The sequence below is a fragment of the Scyliorhinus canicula genome, chromosome 5 (assembly GCF_902713615.1).
Source record: "Scyliorhinus canicula chromosome 5, sScyCan1.1, whole genome shotgun sequence".
In the NCBI taxonomy this organism is placed as follows: Eukaryota; Metazoa; Chordata; class Chondrichthyes; order Carcharhiniformes; family Scyliorhinidae; genus Scyliorhinus; species Scyliorhinus canicula.
The window spans coordinates 96,830,896-96,854,841 of NC_052150.1; the positions used below are offsets into that span (position 1 = coordinate 96,830,896).

General features: G+C 47.2%; 1 protein-coding gene across 2 annotated transcripts in view; it reads right to left on the reverse strand.

Annotated features, from left to right (window-relative positions):
* The window catches only part of LOC119966149 (dynein heavy chain 11, axonemal-like), a 622,669-nt gene that overhangs the window by 239,471 nt on the left and 359,252 nt on the right, over positions 1–23,946 (reverse strand). For both annotated transcript variants that reach the window (XM_038797431.1, XM_038797432.1), the window contains 3 exons: positions 14,722–14,883; positions 11,173–11,366; positions 7,218–7,380 (listed from right to left, as the gene is read on the reverse strand). In XM_038797431.1, the coding sequence (XP_038653359.1) occupies positions 7,218–7,380; positions 11,173–11,366; positions 14,722–14,883 (519 nt within the window). The remainder of the gene's footprint in view (positions 1–7,217; positions 7,381–11,172; positions 11,367–14,721; positions 14,884–23,946) is intronic.

Consider the following 23,946-nt stretch of genomic DNA (forward strand, 5'->3'; position numbering starts at 1 on the left):
GGGGACCAAGGGCAATGTGTCCAAGTTTGCAGATGACACTAAGATGAGTGGTAAAGCGAAAAGTGCAGAGGATACTGGAAGTCTGCAGAGGGATTTGGATAGGTTAAGTGAATGGGCTCAGGTCTGGCAGATGGAATACAATGTTGACAAATGTGAGGTTATCCATTTTGGTAGGAATAACAGCAAACGGGATTATTATTTAAACGATAAAATATTAAAGCATGCCGCTGTTCAGAGAGACTTGGGTGTGCTAGTGCATGAGTCACAGAAGGTTGGTTTACAAGTGCAACAGGTGATTAAGAAGGCAAATGGAATTTTGTCCTTCATTGCTAGAGGGATGGAGTTTAAGACTAGGGAGGTTATGTTGCAATTGTATAAGGTGTTAGTGCGGCCACACCTGGAGTATTGTGTTCAGTTTTGGTCTCCTTACTTGAGAAAGGACGTACTGGCGCTGGAGGGTGTGCAGAGGAGATTCACTAGGTTAATCCCAGAGCTGAAGGGGTTGGATTATGAGGAGAGGTTGAGTAGTCTGGGACTGTACTCGTTGGAATTTAGAAGGATGAGGGGGGATCTTATAGAAACATTTAAAATTATGAAGGGAATAGATAGGATAGATACGGGCAGGTTGTTTCCACTGGCGGGTGACAGCAGAACTAGGGGGCATAGCCTCAAAATAAGGGGAAGTAGATTTAGAACTGAGTTTAGGAGGAACTTCTTCACCCAAAGGGTTGTGAATCTATGGAATTCCTTGCCCAGTGAAGCAGTTGAGGCTCCTTCATTACATGTTTTTAAGGTAAAGATAGATAGTTTTTTGAAGAATAAAGGGATTAAGGGTTATGGTGTTCGGGCCGGAAAGTGGAGCTGAGTCCACAAAAGATCAGCCATGATCTCATTGAATGGCGGAGCAGGCTCGAGGGGCCAGATGGCCTACTCCTGCTCCTAGTTCTTATGTTCTTATGTTCTTATAACCCCTGATCCCCTTATTAATCAAGAACCTATCTATCTCTGTCTTAAAGACACTCAGTGATTTGGCCTCCACGGTCTTCTGCGGCAGAGTTTCACAGATTCACCACCCTCTGGCTGAAGAAATTTAGCGTGGCCAATCCACCTACCCTGTACATCTTTGGGTTGTGGGGACCAAACCCACCCAACCACAGGGAGAATGTGCAAACTCCACACGGACAGTGACCCAAGGCTGGGATCAAACCTGGGACCTCGGCGCCGTGAGGCAGCAGTGCTAACCACTGTGTCACCCAATGTTCCTGAATAGTTGAGGACACATTAAACTGCAACACTTCTTATAAGATAGAATAGAAGGGTATCATAGTCTAATGGAAATAAGTGCAATAGGGTAGGTGGAACAGTCATAACATGAGGTTCAGTCGACATTACATTCATATTATTAAATTATTTAATTGCCACAGGCATTTGGACTAGTGAGCTTAACACTACTTGCAGGAAAATACTTCAAATAATCTTCAGAGATCTATCAGTTAACTCCTGGAAAAACAAAGTTTGGAATGTCAAAATTAGGAAATGAAGATCAGGCTGAAATCACCTGCGAGATATTTTTGAAGACATTAAATGACATGATTGGTGGTGGGGGAAACTATTCTTGACACTATACACTTAGATTTTCAAGAAACGTTTGAGAAGGTTCCATATTATTGATATTAATAATCTTTATTGTCACAAGTAGGCTGACATTAACACTGCAATGAAGTTACTGTGAAAAGCCCCTAGTCGCCACGTTCCGGCGCCTGTTTGGGTACACTGATGGAGAATTTAGAATGTCCAATTCACCAAACAGGCACGTCTTTCAGGACTTGTGGGAGGAAACGGAGTACCCGGAGGAAACCCATGCAGACACGGTGAGAGCATGCAGTTTCCGTACAGACAGTGACTCAGGCCGGGAATCGAACCCGGGTCCCCAGCGTTGTGACCCGAGGTCGATCCTAGCTTGGGTCAATTAATGGTGATTCATGAGAGTTGTGAAAAGTCAAGAAATAGATCAAATATGCTTTCAATAGAATATTGCCTCAAAAATAATGAAGTGTGTTACTATAACGGAGGATTTTTCAGGCTTGGAGAAGGTTATGAATGGGGCAAGCAGTCACCCTCGAAACCTATGTAATTCTATATATATATAATTGGCTTGAATGAGTGGGACAGATTAAAATAGATGGCCAAGCATATAACAAGCATATACAGAATCATAAGCATTTTGATTTTATTTAGTAAGTAGGCCAATGGTTGGAACGTAAAATTTTACATTAATATAAATGTCTAGCATGAGACCAAGGTATGAGAAAAGAGCTGTGGATCAGAATGCTACTTACAAAATAGACTTTGGTATTATAGTGGGGGAATCGGCAAAATCACCAGCATAATACTTAGCTTCAGTAGAAACGGCATAGTCAATAGGTTGTATTAACAAATGGACAGATTACAAATCAAAATAATATGAGACTATGTTAACTGTCAAACACCTCTGGTGTACCATATGCTAAAATGTTCCATGATCAGAGGGTAATATTACTATTGTTTAGAGGGTAGAAAGACAAGAACACTGTTATCAACAATTTATGTGATGAAGAAACTTTAAGGAGCTGGGCTAGATTGCTTTGGAGAAGAACTTCCAAGGATAACAGTGAAGTCTTCAAGCTCCTGAAGGGAGACAACCAAAATGATTCACACAAATAACTCTTTATGGAGAGGATTTCAAATAGCAAGTTCAATGATCAGGGAGTTTTATAGAATGTATTGAAAAAAGAACACTTTGATTGGTTCAAGTCTTTTCTTGTTTCTAAAAGGTTTTATGTTCTTCACTCACTGCAATGTAACATGGTTGTGCTAAACCTGTCCTGGTGAGTCTGTCCATACAGAATTATAACTGCAGGTTAGTTCTCTAAAGTATGACAGGTACAAGGTTAGGGACAGAACTGAAAATAATCATCTGTACTGATACATTTTCCAAGCCCTCTTCCCATCTGCAAACCTTGCACACAGCAATTAGCTTATTTTATGATGCAATGTTCATCCGACATGTGTGAGTATCTGCCATTGCTGCGGAGTGAGAAAGTTTATCCTGTGGCAACCAATTAAACATTTCAGATGCTAGTTTTGGACACATTGTAATGAGGCCCTTGATCTGTCTGGGAGACTCGGGGGAAAGTTGGGAACAAAGATGTGAAAGAGATCTGGTAAAGTTGAAGGATTGGATTGGGGTAGGGGGGAAGTGTTGGGTGGAATAGTGGGTGGTACAGCTTCAGCTGCCTGATTTCTAGGTTTTCCTGCCTTCTGAGCAACCAAGTGATCTGGACGTTGGAAAATTTCTCATGTCCAAGTTTATGGAGGAGCATTAACTGGGCAAAAATAATAGCTCAGGCTCATAGAAGGCTACCAGCACTATCAGGAAATAAATAAACAAAGTTTAAAGGATTTTAAAAATATATTTTTCTTCAAAGCTTTTTACATATATACACAGAATATCAGAAGAAGACAGTAACCCAACAAACAACGACAGATCCCCAACACCCCACCACATCCCGCCTTCCCCATTTTAACCCCCTTACCATCAGCGGCTCTGAGTCCCTCCAACTTAACAAAATCTGTCTCTGGGCTATCAGGGAGGCAATAACAAAATCCTGCACCTGCAGGTCCCAACCCCGTGAATTTGCCCCGATAAACATGTCCTCAAAATACTCAATTCCCACCTGCCACTCGCCACAAAACCTCACATCCAGCCCCACCGCCACAAACCTATGGTTGTCGCAAATCAGCACCCACAGCAACATGCTCTCCAGCCCAAAATGTTGCCTGTACTGCCCCCGCACCTTTAACGCTGACACCACCACTGGGCTAACGGGGTACCTGGCCGGCGAGAACAACAGAGGTGCCAACAACAGAGCCCTCAAAAGCGTTTCCCTATATGTAGCCGCCTCCATCCGCCCCCAGACCGAACTCTCCGCCACAGCCCATTTCCTTACCATCGCAATATTCGTTGCCCAATGATAATTTATCAAATTCGGCAACACCCCCGTTCCAAAAATACCCGCCTTATCAGCAGGGCCTTCCCCGCCCACACAAACCCCCTAATTGTTCAATTGACCTTCCTAAAAAGTTTTAGGGACAAAGAAACGGAGGTTCTGGAACACAAACAGTAACCTGGGCAGCACCGTCATTTTCACTTTCTGCACCTGCCCAGTCAGCTTTGGCGGCAACACATCCCACCTCTTAAAACTTGTCTCCATTCCCTCCACCAATTTAGCCAAGTTCAGTCTATGCAGCTGGGCCCAGCTCCGTGCCATCTGGATACCCAAGTACCTGTAGTTCTAACCTTTATAGCCTCTGATAAAAGACCTCAAATGCCTCATTTAAAAAATAATTTCAGAGTACCCAATTCATTTTTCCAATTAAGGGGCAATTTAGCCTGGCCAATCCATCTAGCCTACACATCTTTGGGTTGTGGGGGCGAAACCCACGCAAACACAGGGAGAATGTGGAAACTCCACTCCAGAGCCGGGATTGAACCTGGGACCTTGGCGCCATGAGGCAGCAGTGCTAACCACTAACCAGTGCTATGTCTCATTGACCCCCTCTGGGTCCGTCACCACCTTACCCTTCCCGTCCCTCACCCTACTGATATCCCTCGCAGCTGCCTGCTTCCTCAACTGCCTGCTTACTCGCCTTCTCCCCTTACTCACACACTGCCCCTCTGGCCCTCCGCAACTGCCCTACTGCTTTTCCCGAGAACACTAATCCATATTCAATCTGGAGCCTCTATTGCTCCCTTAACAACCCCTCCTCCGCGTGCATGGAGTATCTTCAGTCCATCCTCAGAATCTCATCCTCCAGCTCTCTTCTCCCAATCCACTCTCTCCCTGTGCGCTAGAATCAAAATAAATTCTCCCCCTGACCACCGCTTTGAGTGCCTCCCACAGCCTAGTAGTTGTGACCTCCCTCGTGTCGTTAACTCCACATAGCCCTGAATGACCGCCCTCACATCTCCTCATCCGCCAACAACCCCACATCCAGCTTCCACTGCGGCCATTGGGCTTCCCCCTGAACCACCTGCTAATTCACCCAATGCGGTGTGTGATCAGAGACCACGGGCACGATTCTCCGCTCCCCATGCCGGGTGGGAGAATCGCGGGAGGGCCGGGCGACTCATTTCACGCCCCCCTAGCGCCTCTCTTTCCCCCCCCCCTCCCCCGCTCGGAAGAATCGCCGCTCGCCGTTTTTCACGGAGACCGTCGATTCTCCGACCTGGATGGGCCGAGCGGCCTGCCGTTCGCGACCGTTTCACGACGGCAGCAACCACACCTGGTCGCTGCCATTGTGAACAGGGGCGGCAAAGGCCCGTTTGAAGCTTGTGGGGGGCGGAGAGGGGAGTGAGCACCACGGCCGTGCTCGGGAGGGGACTCGCCCGCGATCGGTGCCCACCGATCGTCGGGCCGGCGTCTCAAAGCGACGCACTCTTTCCCATCCGCCGCCCCGCAAAATCAAGCCGCCACGTCTTGTGGTGCAGCAGAGGGGAAGACTGCCACCGCGCATGCGCGGGTTTGAACCGTCAGCCTATGTGACGTCAACCGCGCAATCGCAGGTTGGAGCTGGCCAGCCTGTGCATGCGCGGCTGACGTCACATAGGTGCCGCCGTCGCGTCATTCTCGGCGCGCCGCCTTGACGCAAGCGTCAAGGCCCGGCAGCCGAGAATAACGGAGCGCTGCTCCTAGCCCCCCGGGTGGGGATGAATGTGGTGAGAGGAGCGGCCTCCGAGGCCGACGTGAAACGCGGCCGAGTTCACGACAACCTTCACGATTTTTCCTGGGAGCGGAGAATTCCGCCCCACAAGTAGCGAATACTCCAAGTTGGCCACCTCTGCCAGCAGTGCCTTGTCCATCACAAACAAATTAATCCGGGAGTACACCCGGTGCACATGGGAGAAGTATGAAAACTCCTTCGCCCTTGGCCTCCCAAACTTCCAGGGGCCGCTAACCCCCCCCCCCCCACAATGAGCTCCATGAACCTCCTCAACTTCCGAGCCACCACCGAAACCCTCGGCAACCTAGGACTCAAAAGATCCAAACCCGGTTCCAGGACCGTATTGAAATCCCCCCCCCCCCCTCCCCTCCTCCCCCAAGATCAGCCGATGCATGTCCAGGTCTGAAATCTTCCCCAATACCTGCCTCATGAAGTCCATGTCTTCCCAATTCGGAGCATAAATATTTACCAGGACCACCGGCATCCCCTCCAACTCCCCACTGAGAATCACATACCTAAAATCCGGGACGGCCACAATGCTCACCACCTTAAACGCCACTCTCTTATTAACCAACACTGCCACCCCCCTCGTCCTCATATCCATCCCCAAGTAGAACACCTGCCCCACCCATCTTTGCCTCAGCCTCGTCTGATCCCCCATCTTCAGGTGCACCTCCTGCAAAAATACAACGTCCGCCTTCAAATTCCTCAAATGAGTGAGCACACGTGACCTTTTAACTGGCCTATTCAGCCCTCGCACGTTGCATATGACCAGCCTAGTATGGGTGCTCCCTGCTCCCCTCCCGTTCAGCCATACCCCTTTTTGAACCAGACCTTGGCGAGTGCCACGCACCACTCCAGGCCCGCCCTCGGATGTCCGCCACCATCTCTCCCTTCCCAACTGCGCCACACCAAACACTCCCATGTTAGCACTTAGGAGAAGGGGATCAAAGGATATGGGGGGGAAAGCAGGATTGGGTTATTGAGTTGAGATGATCAGCCACAATCACAATGAATGGTAGTGCAGGCTCAAAGGGCCAAATGGCCTCCACCTGCTCCTATTTTCTGTTTCTATGAGTCGGCTTTGAGCGAGTTAAAATCTTGCCCAAAGTAACAAGTCACCATGTCTGCTACTTCCTTATTTTATTGGCAATGCCACCATGACCAAGTTTCAAGGGGCCACATTACTATTGATCACCCTCTCTTTCCTAATAATAATTGTAAAATTGTTTGGCTATGGCTTTGATGCCCCTTGCAAGTTTCTTTGCCAACTCTTTTAGTAGCTCTTACTAGCTGTTCTGTCCCTCTTTGCCATTCTTAGTATCTTTCCCATCTGTGCCAGTTTTTGGGTTCGGAAAAGCTATACAGCTACATTGGAAGAGCAACTTAGGCACCAATCAGAATGTCAGCACATAGCAAGGAGAAACGCAGGATTACAAATGGAACACACTTACCTTCAAATCTGACATCCCATAGCCTTTTTTCAGTGTGATTTTGAATATTTCTAGAGAACTAATGTAAGCAGCCAATCGGGATAAACTCTGCTTCCCACTGCCACCAACCCCTACCAGTAGAGCATATCCTCGGCTGCTCTCTAATATTCGATTTATCCGACACCTGCAACAAATAAAACATTACCTTTAAAATTGTGTGTGATAAGTATCTTCTAATGCCAGCAAGTAAAATTGCACAAGATGTACTTTAACTGATTACAGAACTAAGCAGGCATTCTGAGGATAATATTATTGTCCGCTGTTGTCCAGGAATAATTTGGGTGGAATATACCAGAAACAAGTTCTGGCCTGACCCAGATTTCCTCTACACCTAACCAGAATCAAGGTTGTGCAACACGAATGCAAGTGGGAACACTAATGGCGGCAGCCACAAAGAGGAGACACCCTAATACATCCCGAGCCTTGAAGGCAACCTGAAAAGAGCTATGGTGGATGCACTGCTTATAATTTTCCAAGGTCCTGAAGATTCTAAAGTGGTCCCACAAGATTGGAAGTTAGCACACGCATCACCACTATTCAAGGTGGCGGTGTAGTGGTATTACCGCTGGGCTAGTAATTCAGAAATCCAGCATAATGCAATTTGAATTCAAATAAAAGTCGCCACACCTCAGGCTAGGGGCAAGGTTGAGAAGGCGGAGTCTTCATAAATAACTCCAGCCAGGTGCAAGGAATGAACCCAAGCTGTTGGCATCGCTCTGCATCACAAACCAGCTGTTCAGACAACTGACCAAAGCAATAAAGTCTAATGATGCCCATGAAACCATTGTTGATGTTTGTAAAAAACCCTCTGGTTTGTAAGGAAGGAAATCTGCCACCATTACCTGGTCTGGCCTACATGTGACTCCAGACCCACAGCAATGTGATTGACCCTTAAATGGTCTCTGAAATGGCCTGGTGAACCATTCTGTTCAAGAGCATTTAGGGATGGGCAATAAATGCTGGCCCAGCTAGTGACACCCAAATGCCCTGAATGAATAAAAACAAGTAAGAAGTCTTACAACACCAGGTTAAAGTCCAACAGGTTTGTTTCAAACACGAGCTTTCGGAGCACGGCTCCTTCTTCACAGTAAGACTTCTTACTGTGCTCACCCCAGTCCAACGCCGGCATCTCCACATCATGAATAAAAACAAGTTCAAGAAAGAGCGAGAGAGAAAACAGGGAACTACATGCCAGTTAAGTCTGACATCAATCATCAGGAAATGCTGGGGGAATTTATTATTAAGGAAGACTTTACAATCAAACCACGTCTGATTTTACTATATAAAAGCAAATTACTGCGGTGCTGGAATCTGAATCCAGAAGAGAAAATGCTGAAAAATCTCAGCAGGTCTGGCAGCATTTGTAGAGAGAAAAGAGCTAACGTTTTGAGTCCCGATGACCCTTTCTCAAACTCGAAACGTTCGCTCTTTTCTCTCCCTACAGATGCTGCCAGACCTGCTGAGATTTTCCAGCATTTTCTCCTTTGGTTTCAGATTTTACTATGATTTTCTGAGGGAAACCAGGCATGACAAATCTATTTAACTGTTTTTGAGGATGTCAATAGAAGAATAAAATAAAGGGGAACCAGTAGATGTAGTATACTTGGATTTCCAAAAGGCATTCAATAAAATGCCACACAAAATATTAGTACGGAAGACAGGGGCTCATGGAAATGGAGGTGATACATTAACACGGATAAAGGATTGGTTACCAGACAGGAAGCAAAGAGTAGAGATAAATGGCCATTTTCAAACTAACAGGCTGCAGCTAGTGGATTGTCTCAAGGATCAGTGCTGGGGCCTCGGTTATTCACAATTTACAAGGTGGCAGTGTCAAGTACCTGAGTTCAATTCCGGCCTCAGGTGACTGTGGAGTTGGACATTCTCCTGTGGATGCATGGGTTTCGTCTGAGTGCTCCGGTTTCCACCCGCAGTCCAAAGATGTGCAGGTTAGATGGTTTGGCTAAATTGCTCCTTAGTGTCAATAAGTGAAGGTGGGATTACTGGGATAAGGTGGGGACCTAGGTAGAGTGCTCTTTCAGTGGGCCGGTGTAAACTCGATGAGCCGAATGGCCTCCTTCTCCACTGTAGGGATTCTATGAATCTATACTACTGACTTGAATAAAGATGTAAAGAGTGACGTACCCAAGCTTGCTGCTGATACAAAGCTAAGTGGGAATGTAAGCCGAGAAGAGGACAGAAAGAGGATGCAAAGAAATATCGACAAGTTAGGTGAGTGCGCAACAGGGTGGTAGATAGACTGTAATATGGGGAAGTGTGAGGTTAATCATTTTGTAGTCAGCATAGAAAATATTTTTTTTTAGTGTGAAACTTGTAAATGATAATGTCCAGAAGGGTGTACTCGCTCATACAAGGAACATAGACGTTTAGCATGCAGGTGCAGCAAGCAATTAGGTAGACAGTCCCAAAAAGGAAATTATTTTTAAAATTCCAAGGTTTCATGCCGTATGGAATGTTAGATATCACAGCTACATGTAAGTGCTAAAATCAATTATAACCAAGGGGTGAATTTTCCCGGAGAGTGAAAAGGTTTATGGTTTTGCCAATTTGGCAGCGGAAGCAAATTTGATTCTGGAAGCCCTGCCCCTGAATCCAGAACCATCTATTTTCACCAGCAGATAAATGGGGACAGATTGTAGTTTGCACATCCATGGTCAGGGAGGCAGCTGCACATGTTAAAGTGCAGCTGCCTTCAAAGAGATCCAAGTTTTATTGGTGGGATGTCCAAAACATGACTTGCGGACTTTGCAATTTTCAGAACATATCAGCTTATCAGAGTTTTGGAGAGGTAGGGTACTCTGCTGGAGAAATAAGGGACCCTCTTGGAAAGGTCCAGGTGCCCTTTTGAGAGAGGTGAAGTGCCCTTTGGGAGCGGTCAAGTGCCCTTTGGAGTTGTTAAAAGTAATCATAAATGGGTATAAAAGATGAAAAAACGCATTGGAATTGTCAAGTTGTTAAGACATTTAAATCTCCTGACCTCTGAATTTAAATAAAGTTGCAGTTTTAAGAAAATGTTTCTTTCTATTTCTATTTTACTCATAAACATAAGTCTGCGGGTTTAATTATAGGATTTCACTCCATGACTGATTTCACAACCTATCATTATCACAATGGATTGCCTGTCAGTTCACAGTTTGATTGGCAGCTCCATGTGCTTAAAACATTTTTGACGTGGACTATGAATACAAATACTTGTTCTCGTGAGGGATTAAGTACTTCAATGAAATGTTTGTTTTGAAATGGATTAATTAATTGGAGACATTTAAGTGCAGTGTATGTGTTTTTATCAATGAAAGTGTTTTTTTTAAATAATGATGGCAATATTACTCTTCGAATTTACTTGGAGGGCATGAAAGGCCATGCAAGGGAGATTGGGGTGGGGGGGTTGGGGCTGAGATAACATCTGTTGGCATGGATGGTAGATAGGGAGTGGTTGGGCTGAGGGTAAGGGGTGTTCAGTATGAGGGTCAGGGTGCTGTTTTTCTATTTTATTCTTTCTCTTACAAGTTCTGGATCACCAAGGCTAGCCATTTATTCAGCACATAGGAGCCTCTGTGGATGCCTCCACCCTGTTTCCAGGGCAGTGGCCCAGTTTCTTTTAATAGCCACCCCCCCCCCCCCCCCCCCCCCCCCCCCCCACTCCAAAGCGAAAATGAGAATATCTGGTGCACTTTTCCCAAAGTCAGATTTGTGGTGCTCCCAACTCGGGACTGAAATTTCAGGGGTAAGTGAGAGCTGTTAAGGGTAAAATTAGCAGTTATTGGTCAAGAATGTAGGCTTCCAAGTGCGTTTTCTGTGGAATATGATGGTGCTGACTCCCTGCGTCTTTTTATTAGAAGCAAGGAATGAATGAAAAATAAATAAATTATATAATTAACCCTTTATTTATACGTACACATGTTCCATTGCATCTTCAAATAAAACTAGATTCATCACAGCATTGAGCTCGTTATAATTGTCAAGTGTGTTAGTCAATATTTTCTTCAGGATCGTCCAATCTTTTACAGGCATGTAATGGGGATCACCAACTCCAAGAGCAAAATGGCAATAAATCAATGGTTTCTGCAGTAAAATACTATCACCAACACCCTGAAATATAAAAGAAGGAAATCTCCTCTTAGAACCAAGTTGAATAAGGGAACACTTGATCAAGATTCATGATTTTTACCTTTGCATTTCTTTCCTTTCCAATGCTGAGAACATAAAAAAAATACATCTGTAATTACTTACGACAAGCCAAGTTTTTAAAATTATTATTCAAACTGCTGCAATTGCTATTTTTGGGGACATTCTGCTCCCTTATGATCCATTCTGCTGTTCGCAATAGGCAAAATACTGATCTTCCTCAACCAGCCCATGCAGTCAAAACTCAAAACATAATGGGGCAGCATCAAAACAAACGGGCAGCACGGTAGCACAAGTGGATAGCACTGTGGCTTCACAGCGCCAGGGTCCCAGGTTCGATTCCCCGCTGGGTCACTGTCTGTGCAGAGTCTGCACGTTCTCCCCGTGTCTGCATGAGTTTCCTCCGGGTGCTCCGGTTTCCTCCCACAGTCCAAAGACATGCAGGTTAGGTGGATTGGCCATGATAGATTGCCCTTAGTGACCAAAAAAAGGTTAGGAGGGGTTATTGGAGTTAAGGGGATAGGGTGGAAGTGAGGGCTTAAGTGGGTCAATGGGCCTCCTTCTGCACTGTATGTTCTATGTTCTAATGGGGTGAATTCTCCATCTCCCCAGGCACATGTTCCTCGCCAGCACACCGTCACTGGCATCAGGAATCCCACCGGCAGAGAATTCACCCCATGTCCAATGTTAGATGTATCCCACAATCCAGAGCATGTAGGAATTAACTAGCAACCTATTTAAGATCATCAGTCGGGCTTGCAATGTGATTCACTTACACTTGCTGGAAATTATATATTCGCAGGCAGGCACTTGTGTTCTGTGGGCCAATGGACCATATCTAGGCATTGCATATTTTCTGAATTAAACAAAAACTTGGAGACAATAGCTCCCTGGAGCATCCTCCATGGCAACACATCAATTAATCAGAGTAGGCTTGCCAACCAATCAAGACACTTTTCTCATGCAATATAAATTGCAGCTCTCTTTAAAATTTGGCATTCCCGCATCTGTTCTTATGAATGCAAGACAAAAATCTTCGACAACGTGTCTTACTTTCTCAGCAGCTACTGATATGCAAAATGAAGGCAATGATTATGATCTGAAATTGATGAACCTGGTGTCGAGTCCGAATGAAAGATCACCTTCACTGAAGCAGTGTTGGATGTTGAGGGCAGAAATGTCAGAACAGGAGTAGAGTGGAGCATTAAACTGACAGGCGACTGGCAACTGAGGGTCACATTTGTGGACTGAATGGAGGTGTTCTGTAACGCGGTCATCCATCTGTGTTGGGTCTCTCAAGTATTGCCAACATGGAATCTTGAGCAGCAATACTAGATACTAAATTGGGAGAAGTACAAATAAGTTGCTGTTTCCTCTGGAAGGAGTGCTTGGAACCCTAGATGGTAATAAGGAAGGAGGTAAAAGGGAAAGTATTGCATCTTCTGTATTTGCATAGAAAGGTGATGTGGGAAGGAGCAATTAAGGAATGGACCAGATATCTCAGAGGGAACAGGTCCTTCAAAATGCTGAAAGGAGAGAGGTAGTTGTGACTGGTGATGGCTTCAGGTTGGAAGCGGCAGGAATGGCGGAGGAGCATCTGATAAACGTGGAGTCTGGTGGGTGGAAGCTGAAGACAATGGAGAGCTTATTGTGGCTCTGGGCAGTGGGGAGGAAAGGGAAAAGGCGAGGGCAGAAATGGGCACTTTCACATATGTTTTAATTTTCGCCCATTCCAAAATTAACATCTCGAATTAAGTCAAACAATCTAATTCAAAATGATTCAAAAAAATTAATTTAAAAGCAAATCAAGTTTTCATATTAAACAATTTTTCAGTGGAACAACAAAATAAGATTATTTATTTGACCTTGATCAGCCGCTTAGGCAATTTTTGAGGAATTCATAAAAATCGTCAGATACAAAAAAAAATTACTACTTGAGACATTTTATAAATGTCAATTACAGTAGCAGATGAATAGTACAAAATACAGATTAGTTCTGTAATTAAAGAAAGTACCACGGGCAATTTTCAGCATCTGCTGGCTATTTTCCATAGTGCAGACCTTGGGCGGGATTCTCCGACCCCCCCCCCCCCCGCCGGGTTGGAGAATCGCTGGGGGGTGGCGTGAATCCTGCCCCCGCCATCCTCCTAATTCTCTCGCCCCCCAAAAAATTGCCCCGGCATGAGTCACGATGCCCGTCTCGGAGAATGGCAGGGTCCGGCGCGACTCAATGGGCCCCGGGGGTGACCGAATTCTCCGGGCCGCGATGGGCCGAAGTCCCGCCCCTTCTTTGCCAGTCCCGCCGGCGTAAACTAGAGTAGGTCCTTTACCGGTGGGACCTGGCAGCGCGGGCGGGCTCCTGGGTTCCTGGGGTGTCGCGGGGGGATCTGGCCCCGGGAGGTGCCCCCACGGTGACCTGGCACGCGGTCGAGGCCCACCGATCCACGGGCGGGCTTGAGCCGTGGGGGCACTCTATTGGTCCGCACCGGAGGCCATGGTCCTCCGCCAATCCCGATGCGGAAGCAAATCCCTCTGCGCATATGCGGGGATGACGCCAGCACGCGCTGGCACTCACGCGCATGCGCCGGCTGGAGGAGGCCCTTCGGCGCCGGTTGGCGCCAAGCCCCTTTCCTGCCTGCCCGCGGGGGCTCCAACCACTCTGGGGCGGGCCTAGCATCTGAAGATGCGGAGGTTTCCGCGCCTTCGGGGCGGCCCTGACGCTGGAGTGGTTCACAACATTCCATCCCACCGGGACCCCCCCCCCCCCCCCGCCCTGCCGGGTGGGGGAGAATCCCACCCCTTTAGTCCCACCTTAGGAGAAATATCAAAGCCTCGGAGAGGGTACAGAGGAGATTTACTCGTATGATGCTCAGAAAGAAAGCAATCAGTTTACGTGCAGAGATTGGAGAAACTGGACTTTTTCTCCTTGGAGGTCAGAAGGTTTCAAAGGAGATTTGGTAGATGTGTTCAAAATCATGAAAGGTTTGATTGGGAAGCTATTTTCAGTGGTAGGAGGGTCAATTACTAAAAAATCACCCATTTAATGTCTCTGGCAAAAGAACTAGGCATGACAAGATTGTTTACACAGCATGTTAGATGATCTCGAACGTACTGCCTGAAAGGATGGTGGAAACAGGGTCAGTTGTAACTTTCAAAAGGGAATTTGATAAATATTTGAAGTGCAAACATTTTCTGGGCTGTCGAGAAAAATCAGGAGGAATGGGATAATTTGGAAAGCTTTTTCAGAGAACAGCAGTTATGTTGAGTTCAATCGCCTCGGGTACTGTATTATTTTAAGAATCTGTGACAATAGGCTTACTTCAAAGAATTTTTTGGCAGTGTCCAAGAGTATTTTCTGGAAGAGTTCAGAATCTCGTGTTTGTACCAGCTTGTCCTCATAGACACGGGATGATTCATGAAGCCAGAGCGACACCAAATCCATTGGCTTTTTTAAACAATCGGGAAGTGTGAACAGGATTCCCTGAAATGAAACAAAATATTGTTTAGAACTTTTCAGCAATCAATTTCAACAAGTTTAAATAAAAAGTTGGATTCAATACAAATAGTGATATTAGATAGGGACTAAAGCTAAGGACATAAACAAGGGAACATTCCTAAAATACATGGAACTAATCTATTTGCTAGCTCACTTGACAAGAAGAACCAACATAGCTCCACCTGTCTGGCCAGAAGAACCCATCAGATAAGTGGCAAGAAGAGGGCTGTAGTGGGCTCCAGGGAGCAGGCAATTGGAGAAGGGCCAGCACACTTACTCCTCCTTTGACAGAAGTGTTTAAAATTGAAATAAGTTGTCAAGCATTACATTTGATTGGTGGCCGCATCGCAGCCACCAAAGCACTGTGAACATGGTGAAACCCATTGCCTATCTTCGGCTTTTACCCAGGGTACCAACCAAATGGGTCTCAATGATTTGGCAATGGGATCAAAGCCTTAACAAATAGGTGGAGTGCATAGCAATTTTTACCTCCATATCTTTGATTTCTAATATTATTTACTTCAGAGGAAAAATTTGCAAATGCTCTCAGTATTTCTCATTCAAAACAAGACAAGAAAGAACACATCTAACTAGTAGCGTCTTACTGTCCCTCAGAAACATCATGAGAAGGTTCAACATAAAATACATTGCTTGAAATGCAGGCACTCATCCTGTTTTTGCAAACAGCAAGGTTTCATAAAAACCAGAGAGGATTGATGAATTTCTTTTCGAATCCTGTGAATGTTGCAAATCAAAATTAAAAACAGTAAATTCTGGAAAACACTGACTAAGTCAGACAATATGACCTGATATACACAGGAACACAAGGGATCTCCAACTTAGCTAAAATGGCACCAGAGCCCCGTGATGACTCCAGAAACGCGATTGGATGACAATTGAAGGCTTTATTGGACTAGATGTTTCCCCCAGCAGCGCAGGTACAGAATGCAGCAGCTGGGGAGACACAGACTCTTATATTCCGCCTTACTGGGCGGAACCAGCAGGCAGGCTTCACCAATGAGCTTGCTGTCTCAGGTACCTCCCACACCAATGGTCTTACAGCCTCAACCTGGGTACCGTAATACCCCTAATACCGACTACCACACCCCCGATTCCAGAATTTTCTACCCCTGACCCCAGCAGTCACCAGTTCACTTGGTGGGTGGGGCCGGCACCAGGGAAGACGGAGGTGGGTGGTGCTCATAACTTGTATATCTGTGGTTCACGGAATATGTAAAAGCAAAGCTGTCTTCAAGCAAATCTAATTTTTATTAGTAGGATATGCAAAACACAAATCACATGCTTTAGACATTTGAACAAAAGATTTGAAGCTGCCAGAGTCATTTGATAAACGAGAATGCACTTTTGGAGAGGTAAGGGACCCTTTTGGTCAGGTCCAATTATTTTTGGGGGAGAGGTCTTTTTCCCTCTGGGATTGTTGAAACCAAACATTAATGTGTGTAAAAAATGGATCAACTCATTGGTACTGTCAATATGTCAAGGCATTTGAATGACCAAGAGGTTAAATTTTTTTAAAAACAGCCTGTTTTGGCCATTTGCAATTTCATCGTGCCTACTGACATAAGCCTGAGGGATGTCATGAAGCATCAGTGCTGCATATCTGATTCAAAAGCACATTGTTATCATTGTGGGGTGGTCCCTGTAAATTCAGAGTTTGATTGAAAGCTCCAAGTGATTGTAAAGTTTTTTTATGGCGCTATGAATACAAATACTTGTTTTTATAGGGAATAAGTACTTGAGTGAAATGCTTGTTTTCATAAGAAATTAAATAGCTCAAGTGTTGTTTTAAAAAACATAATGAAGGCATCAATAGACACTTAAAACTTTATTTATTTGATCTCATCATGACTCCCGAGGTCTGCCCATGGTGGACAATGGCTGAGGTGGTATGGAGGATGCAAAAGTAAAGGATGGTGGGTGTGGGGGTCATTGGTTGACATGAGTGAGCCTTTGAAACCTGTGGCTGCCTCCCCAATCTTTCTGGAGACGGCAGACCCGGCTCCAGTTACTAGCTATGCCACCTCCAATCATAAATCCATCTCAGGACGAAAATACAACTTACACTTTCTTCCAAGCCAGGTTATGTGGAGTTGGGAACTTTACCGACTCTGTGGCCCCATCTTAGGAGCAAAAATTAATCCTCATGTGTTGAGAGGGAAATATATTTAACAGGTTAATAATCTTTCATTAGAAATGGAAGACACTGCAGATTAATAGTTCATAGGTGACTTCTGGTGGTGGCTATGAAGGAGTAAGTTGCACATTTGGTGGCTCCCGCTCTGGTCAGACTTTTGGACCTTTTCCCCCGATTTTCTACCAGAATTGAACTGTAAAACCAATGACACTGACAATTGTGTACTGAATTCCCACATCGGTGCATGGAGAGAAGGATGAGAAGTGCTAGTAAAGGTAGAAACAGAAAGACAGAGAAGGCTTGGGTTGAAGCTGCAGCGGGAGGGAGCATGGTGGATGATCGGACCTCTGGCTTGTCGACCCAGTGGTCAACGGAGCAGCTGTTGCAAGTTATTCAGGAAGGCTTTGCTAAGCAGAAACGGGACTGCTTGGACCCAATAAAAGAGTCAATTGGGCTGGAGGTTAGATTGGATGGCCAAAATCAGGCGATCCAAAAGGAAGAGAAGGTGCTGGCTGAGCAGGAGGATCATCAAACTGCGGTGGAGTTGGAGGTGGGGATGATGAGAGACCAGCAGAAGAAGCTCCTGGAGAAGGTGGAAGACCTAGAGAATAGGACCCGCCGGCAGAACTTGAGAATCATTGGGCTCCCTGAGGGTTCCGAAGGAGCTGACACTGGGGCATACATCGCTGGGGCAAACAGATATGTTTGAGAAGCTGCTGGGGGATGGTGCATTCTCCCGGCCCTTAGAGGTGGACAGGGCTCACAGAGCACTCATGAGGAAGCCGCAAATGCGAGACCCCGTGAGGGCAATGGTGGTGAGATTCCACAGGTACTTGGATAGGGAGCGTATTCTACAGTGGGCCAAGCAGACACGGAGCTGTAAGTGGGGCAGCAGTATCCTGTGGGTTTACCAGGACCTGATTGTGGAGGTGGCCAGGAGAAGAGCAGGTTTCAACCAGATTAGGTTGATCCTTTTTAAATAAAAGGTGAAGTTCGGACTGCTGTATCCGGCCCTTCTCTGGGTCATGCATGAGGAACAGCACTTTTATTTCGAGTTGCCTGAAGACGCACTGGACTTCGTGAAAAGGAAAGGGCTGGTGGTGGACTGAGAACTTTTGAACTTTGCTGCAATGTTCATGTTCTTTTTTTGTTTTTCTGTTCTTCTAAAAAAAAGTTTCTCCTTTTTCGTTTTGTGGAAGCTGTTTGTAATGCCTTTTGCATTGATTTGGGACGAGCGGCAGCCCTTAGTTAGGGTTAAGGTTTTCATTTACACTGTTGGGGGATGGAGGTGTGCTTGTTCAGATCTTGGTGTTTTTCTGTCGGGCAATTGTGTGGGGATTGTTTGATGTTGGAGTATGTTTGAATGAGCGGGGGGAGGGTGGGAACAATAGATGGGAGACTATTCGGCACCAGGGATGGGGCCGCCAAGCTAGCTGGGCCGGCTAGCTCACGGAAGCGCAGTGGGGGTGTGCATATGTTTGGTTTATTAAAGGGGTAGGGTTACAGAGTGTTGTTACTGGGTGGAGGGGGGGGTAAGTTTCTGCTGACGAGGGAGGGACTTGGGCAAATGGACAGAGAGGAAGTTGGGGCCGGAGGCTGCCTGGGGGTGGGCCGGTGGAGACGTGGAGCATGGGCTGGAAGCGGGCCCAAAAAAGGGTATGGCTGATCAGCAAAGGGGGGGGGAGGCAATGAACTCCCCAACTAGGCTAGTCATCTGGAATGTTCGAGGGTAAATGGGCCGGTCAAGAGGGCACGTGTGTTCGGGCATCTTAGGGGACTGAAGGCGGACGTGGTAATGTTGCAGGAGACGCACCTTCAAGTAACTGACCAGATTAGATTGAGGAAAGGCTGGGTCAGTCAGGTCTTTCACTCGGGACTAGACTCAAAGAATAGAGGGGTTGCGATCCTGATCAATAAGCGGTGTGGTGTTTGAGACGGGTAGAATCGTCTCGGATGTGGGGGGCCGGTACAGTGGGAAACTGGAGGGAGTGCAGGTGGTATTAGTAAATGTGTATGCGCCAAATTGGGATGATGTGGAGTTTATAAAGAGGATGCTGGGGAAGATAATGGACCTGGACTCGCACAGGTTGGTCATGGGAGGGGACTTCAACACAGTTATTGACCCTGGTTTGGACCGGTCAAGCTTGAAAAACGGGCAGGGTGCCAGCAAAGACAAAGGAACTAAAAGGGTTCATGGAGCAGATTGGGGGGGGGGGGGGGGGGGGGGTGGCTCCATGGTGATTTGGGCAGCCGAGGGTGAAGGAGTTCTCCTTCTACTCACACGTGCATAAAGTGTACTCCCGGATGGATTTCTTTATTTTGAGCAGGGCCTTACTGGCAGGGGTGGTGGACACGAGGTACTCGGCGATCACAATCTCAGACCATGCTCCGCACTGGGTTGACCTGCAGGTTAGTAAAGACAGTAACCATCGCCTGCACTGGAGGTTAGATGTGGTACTTTTGGCTGACGAAGGGGTGTGCGAGTGGCTGAGGAAATGTATTCAGAACTACCAGCAGGTCAACGACACGGTAGAAATTTCAGCAGTGGTGGTCTGGGAAGCACTGAAGGCGGTGGTTAGAGGGGAGCTGATCTCGATACAGGCCCATAGGGAGAAGGTGGACAGGGTACAGACGGACCGACTGGTAAAGGAGATACTACAGATCGATAGGAGGTATGCAGAGTCCCCAGAGGCAGGGCTTTTAAGGGAATGGCAGAGGCTACAGATGGAGTTTGGCTTGTTAACCAAAGGGAGGGTAGTGGAACAGCTGAGAAAGGCGAGGGGGGGGCGATTTATGAGCATGGAGAGAAGGCCAGCAGAATGCTTGCACAGCAACTTAGAAAGAGGGAGGCAGCCAGGGAGACAGGGAAAGTAAATGACGGAGATGGGAACCTGGTTGGAGATTCAGCAGGGGTGAATAATGCGTTTAGGGATTTCTACAGTAGGCTGTACAGGTCGGAACCCCTACGGGGCCAGAGGGGATGAGGCACTTCTTGGAGGGGCTGAATTTCCCAAAGGTGGACGGGGAGCTGGTAGAAGGGCTGGGGGCCCCGATCAGGTTGGAAGAGATAGTGGAGGGTCTGACGGCCATGCAGGCGGGTGAAGCCCCAGGGCCGGACGGGTACCCAGTGGAGTTTTATAAAAAGTTCTCTGGGATACTGGGGCTGGTGTTGATGAGGATGTTCAATGAGGCAAGGGAGAGATTCGTGCTGCGCCCGACGATGTCACAGGCCACAATTACGCTAATTCTGAAGCGGGACAAGAACTAAGGAGCTGTGTGAGTCCCACAGGCCGATATCCTTGTTGAATGTGGACGCCAAACTGCTGGCCAAAATTTTGTCCTCCAGGATTGAGGATTGTGTTCCAGAAGTCATTGGGGAGGACCAGACGGGGTTTGTTAAGGGTAGGCAGTTGGTGGCCAATGTAAGAAGGTTGTTAAACGTGATCATGATGCACCCAGGAGGTAGAGAGATGGAGGTAGTGATCGCAATGGATGCAGAAAATGCTTTTGATCGGGTAGAATGGGATTATCTGTGGGAGGTACTGGGACGGTTCGGATTTGGGCGGGGCTACATTTACTGGGTCGGGTTGCTGTATCAGGCTCCTGTGGCGAGCGTACGTACGAATAGGACAACATCAGACTATTTTAGACTGCACCGAAGGACGAGACAGGGATGCCCCCTCTCCCCACTGTTGTTCGCGCAAGCAAGAGACATTGGCAATTGCTCTGAGAGCCTCAAGGGGCTGGAAGGGGCTGGTCAGGGGGGATGGGGGAATGTGGAGCACAGAGTCTCGCTCTATGCAGACGACCTGCTTCTGTATGTATTGGACCCAATAGAGGGGATGGAAGAAATCATGAGGATTCCGGGGGAATTTAGTCAGTTTTCGGGGTATAAGCTAAATATGAGGAAAAGTGAGATGTTTGCGGTCCAGGCGAGGGGACAGGACAGGCGATTGGGGGAGCTGCCGTTTAGATTAGTAGGGGGAAGCTTTAGGTACCTAGGCATTCAAGTGGCGCGGGACTGGGACCGGCTGCATAAATTAAATCTGGCCCGACTAGTAGACCAAATGAAGGACGATTTTCGGAGGTGGGACGCGCTACCGTTGTCACTAGCTGGGAGGGTGCAGATGGTGAAGATGACGGTCCTCCCGAGATTCCTGTTCGTGTTTCAATGTCTTCCCATCTTTATTCCGCGGTTCTTTTTTAAACGGGTCAACAAAGTGATCTCTGGGTTGTTTGGGCGGGCAAGACCCCGCGAGTAAGGAAGGTAATGCTTGAACGGAGTTGGGGAGAGAGCGGGCTGGCGCTGCCAGAGTTTTGTAACTATTCCTGGGCAGCGAATATAGCCATGATCAGGAAGTGGGTGGTGGGGGAGGGGTCAGCATGGGAGCGTGTGGAGGCGGCTTCATGCAAGGCCACCAGTCTGAGGCGTTGGTAACGCACCTCTGCTGTTCCCGCCGGCACGGTACTCCACCAGCCCCGTGATGGTTGCGGCCCTGAGAGTCTGGGGGCAATGTAAGAGACATATGGGAGCATCGGTCTGGTCCCAAATCTGTGATAATCATCGGTGTGTCCCGGGAAGTATGGTTGGGGGGTTCTCGATATGGCAGAGAGCAGGGATTGAGAGGATGGGGGATATGTTTATAGAGGGGAGCTTTCCTAAGTATGAGGGCGCTGGAGGAGAAGTTTGGGTTGGTGAGGGGAAATAAATTCAGGTATCCGCAGGTGCGGGACTTCCTACGTAAACAGGTGTCAACCTTCCCGCTCCTACCCCTAAGGGGGATTCAGGACAGAGTAGTTTCCAGAGGGTGGGTAGGAGAAGGGAGCATCTCTGACATTTACAAGGAACTTATGGGGTCAGAGGAGACGCAGACCGAGGAGCTGAAGCGCAAGTGGGAGGGGGAGCTGGGAGGTGAGATAGAGGATGGGCTATGGGCAGACACGTTGAGTAGAGTCAACATGTCTGCAGCATGTGCCAGGCTCAGCCTGATACAATTTAAGGTCGTTCACCGGGCCCACATGACAGTGGCCCGGATGATCAGATTCTTTGGTGTGGAAGACAGGTGTGCAAAATGTGCGGGAGGTCCAGTGAACCATGTCCACATGTTCTGGACATGCCCGAAGCTTAGGGGATTTTGGTAGGGGTTTGAAGATGTCATGTCCACAGTGTTAAAAACAAGGGTGGCACTGAGTCCAGAGGTGGCGATTTTCAGGGTGTTGGAAGACCCAGGAATCCAGGAGGAGAAAGAGGCAGATGTTCTGGCCTTTGCTTCCCTGGTAGCCCGGAGACAGATGCTATTAGCTTGGAGGGACCCAAAGCCCCCGAAGTCGGAGACCTGGCTATCGGACATGGCTAGCTTTCTCTGTTTGGAGAAAATCAAGGTCGCCTTGAGAGGGTCACTGTTAGGGTTCACCCGGAGGTGGCAACCGTTCATCGACTTCTTCACGGAAAATTAATCGTCAGCAAAAGGGGGGGGGGGGGTGTAGTTTAGCTTAGAGTAGGGAGTTAATATAGGTGGGACCTGTAAGGGAGGGAGACGGCTTTTGCATTATGTTTATAGTTTCATGTACATTGTTTATTTTGTTGTTGTTATAATACCAAAAATACCTCAATAAAATGTTTATTAACAAAAAAGTTCATAGGCAAGCACAGAGCCAGGGAAAAGAAAGAGGAAATGGTGGCTGAGTTTGAAGATTGTCAAATTCCAATTTTAGATATTAAATTTTAAAAACCTGCCCTATTGTCTCTCCACAGTGGCTGCTGGTGATAAAGAATGGTTGCACAAACATTAGCAATGAAGATGGTGTGGGCTCATGCAGAGGGTGGGTAATCTACAATTGTTACGTGGCTGGCAAGGTGGTCTACCTGTTTTACATAAATACTCCTCACCTCTGGGAGCCTTCTTATTTATTCAGATTTTCCATGTCCTCATCCTCCTCTGCTTTTCTCCTGTAACCAGATAACAACTCCTCCAATCCCATCTTTACTTGTTCCCATTACCACTCTTCTTGCCTTCTACCCTCAACGTTCCTCGTACAATTACTCAGCCATCCACCCCTCTCTCTCTCTCCCATTTGTTCTTTCATCTAGCCCTCCACAAACAAACACCTATCCCTTGCCTTTCTACTTGGTTAACCAATATCGATCTCCCACAACCAGTTCTGATGAAAGGTCATCAACCTGAAACATTGGGCAGAATCTCCATAACCTCCCAGCAGCCTGTTTGACACTGGCAGAGGCGCTCCGCCACTGGTCGGCAGCAGAGTCCTCTATTCCCGCCGCTGTCAACAGGGTTTCCACAATTTGTACTCTCCGCCGCCAGGGATCCAGTGGCAGCAGGGAGACAGTCACCGCCGGCAGGACAGGAAGATCCCACAGGCGGGAACGGTCAAAAATCAATCCCGCCCATCGTTCCACAGATGCTGTTTAGGCCTGCTGACTATTACTAGTATTTTCTGCTTTAATATTATTGAGATGAATGATGCCCTTAACACGAAAATAAAAGACTTGCTTTTATACAGCGCTTTTCACCACCACCAAATATCTCAAACAAACTTTGGAGCCAATGATGTACTTTTTGAAGTATAGTCACTGTTATAATATAGGAAGCGCAGTTAATGAGATGAATCACAAGTTATCATCTGAGAGAAGATGGTTAGCCAGGACAATAGAACACTGGAGGCTGGGTTCTCCGATGGCGGGATGCTCCATTTTGCCGGCAGCCCAGGGGTTTCCAGACGGCGTGGGGCTGCCCCACAATGGGAAACCTCATTGACCAGCTGGCGGGCGTAACGGAGTATCCCGGCGGCGTACTGTAACAGAAATGTGGCGTAGCAGGGCGGTATATCCAGCCCCTGGTTCTTCTTCAGGTAGTACCAGAGGTTACAACAAC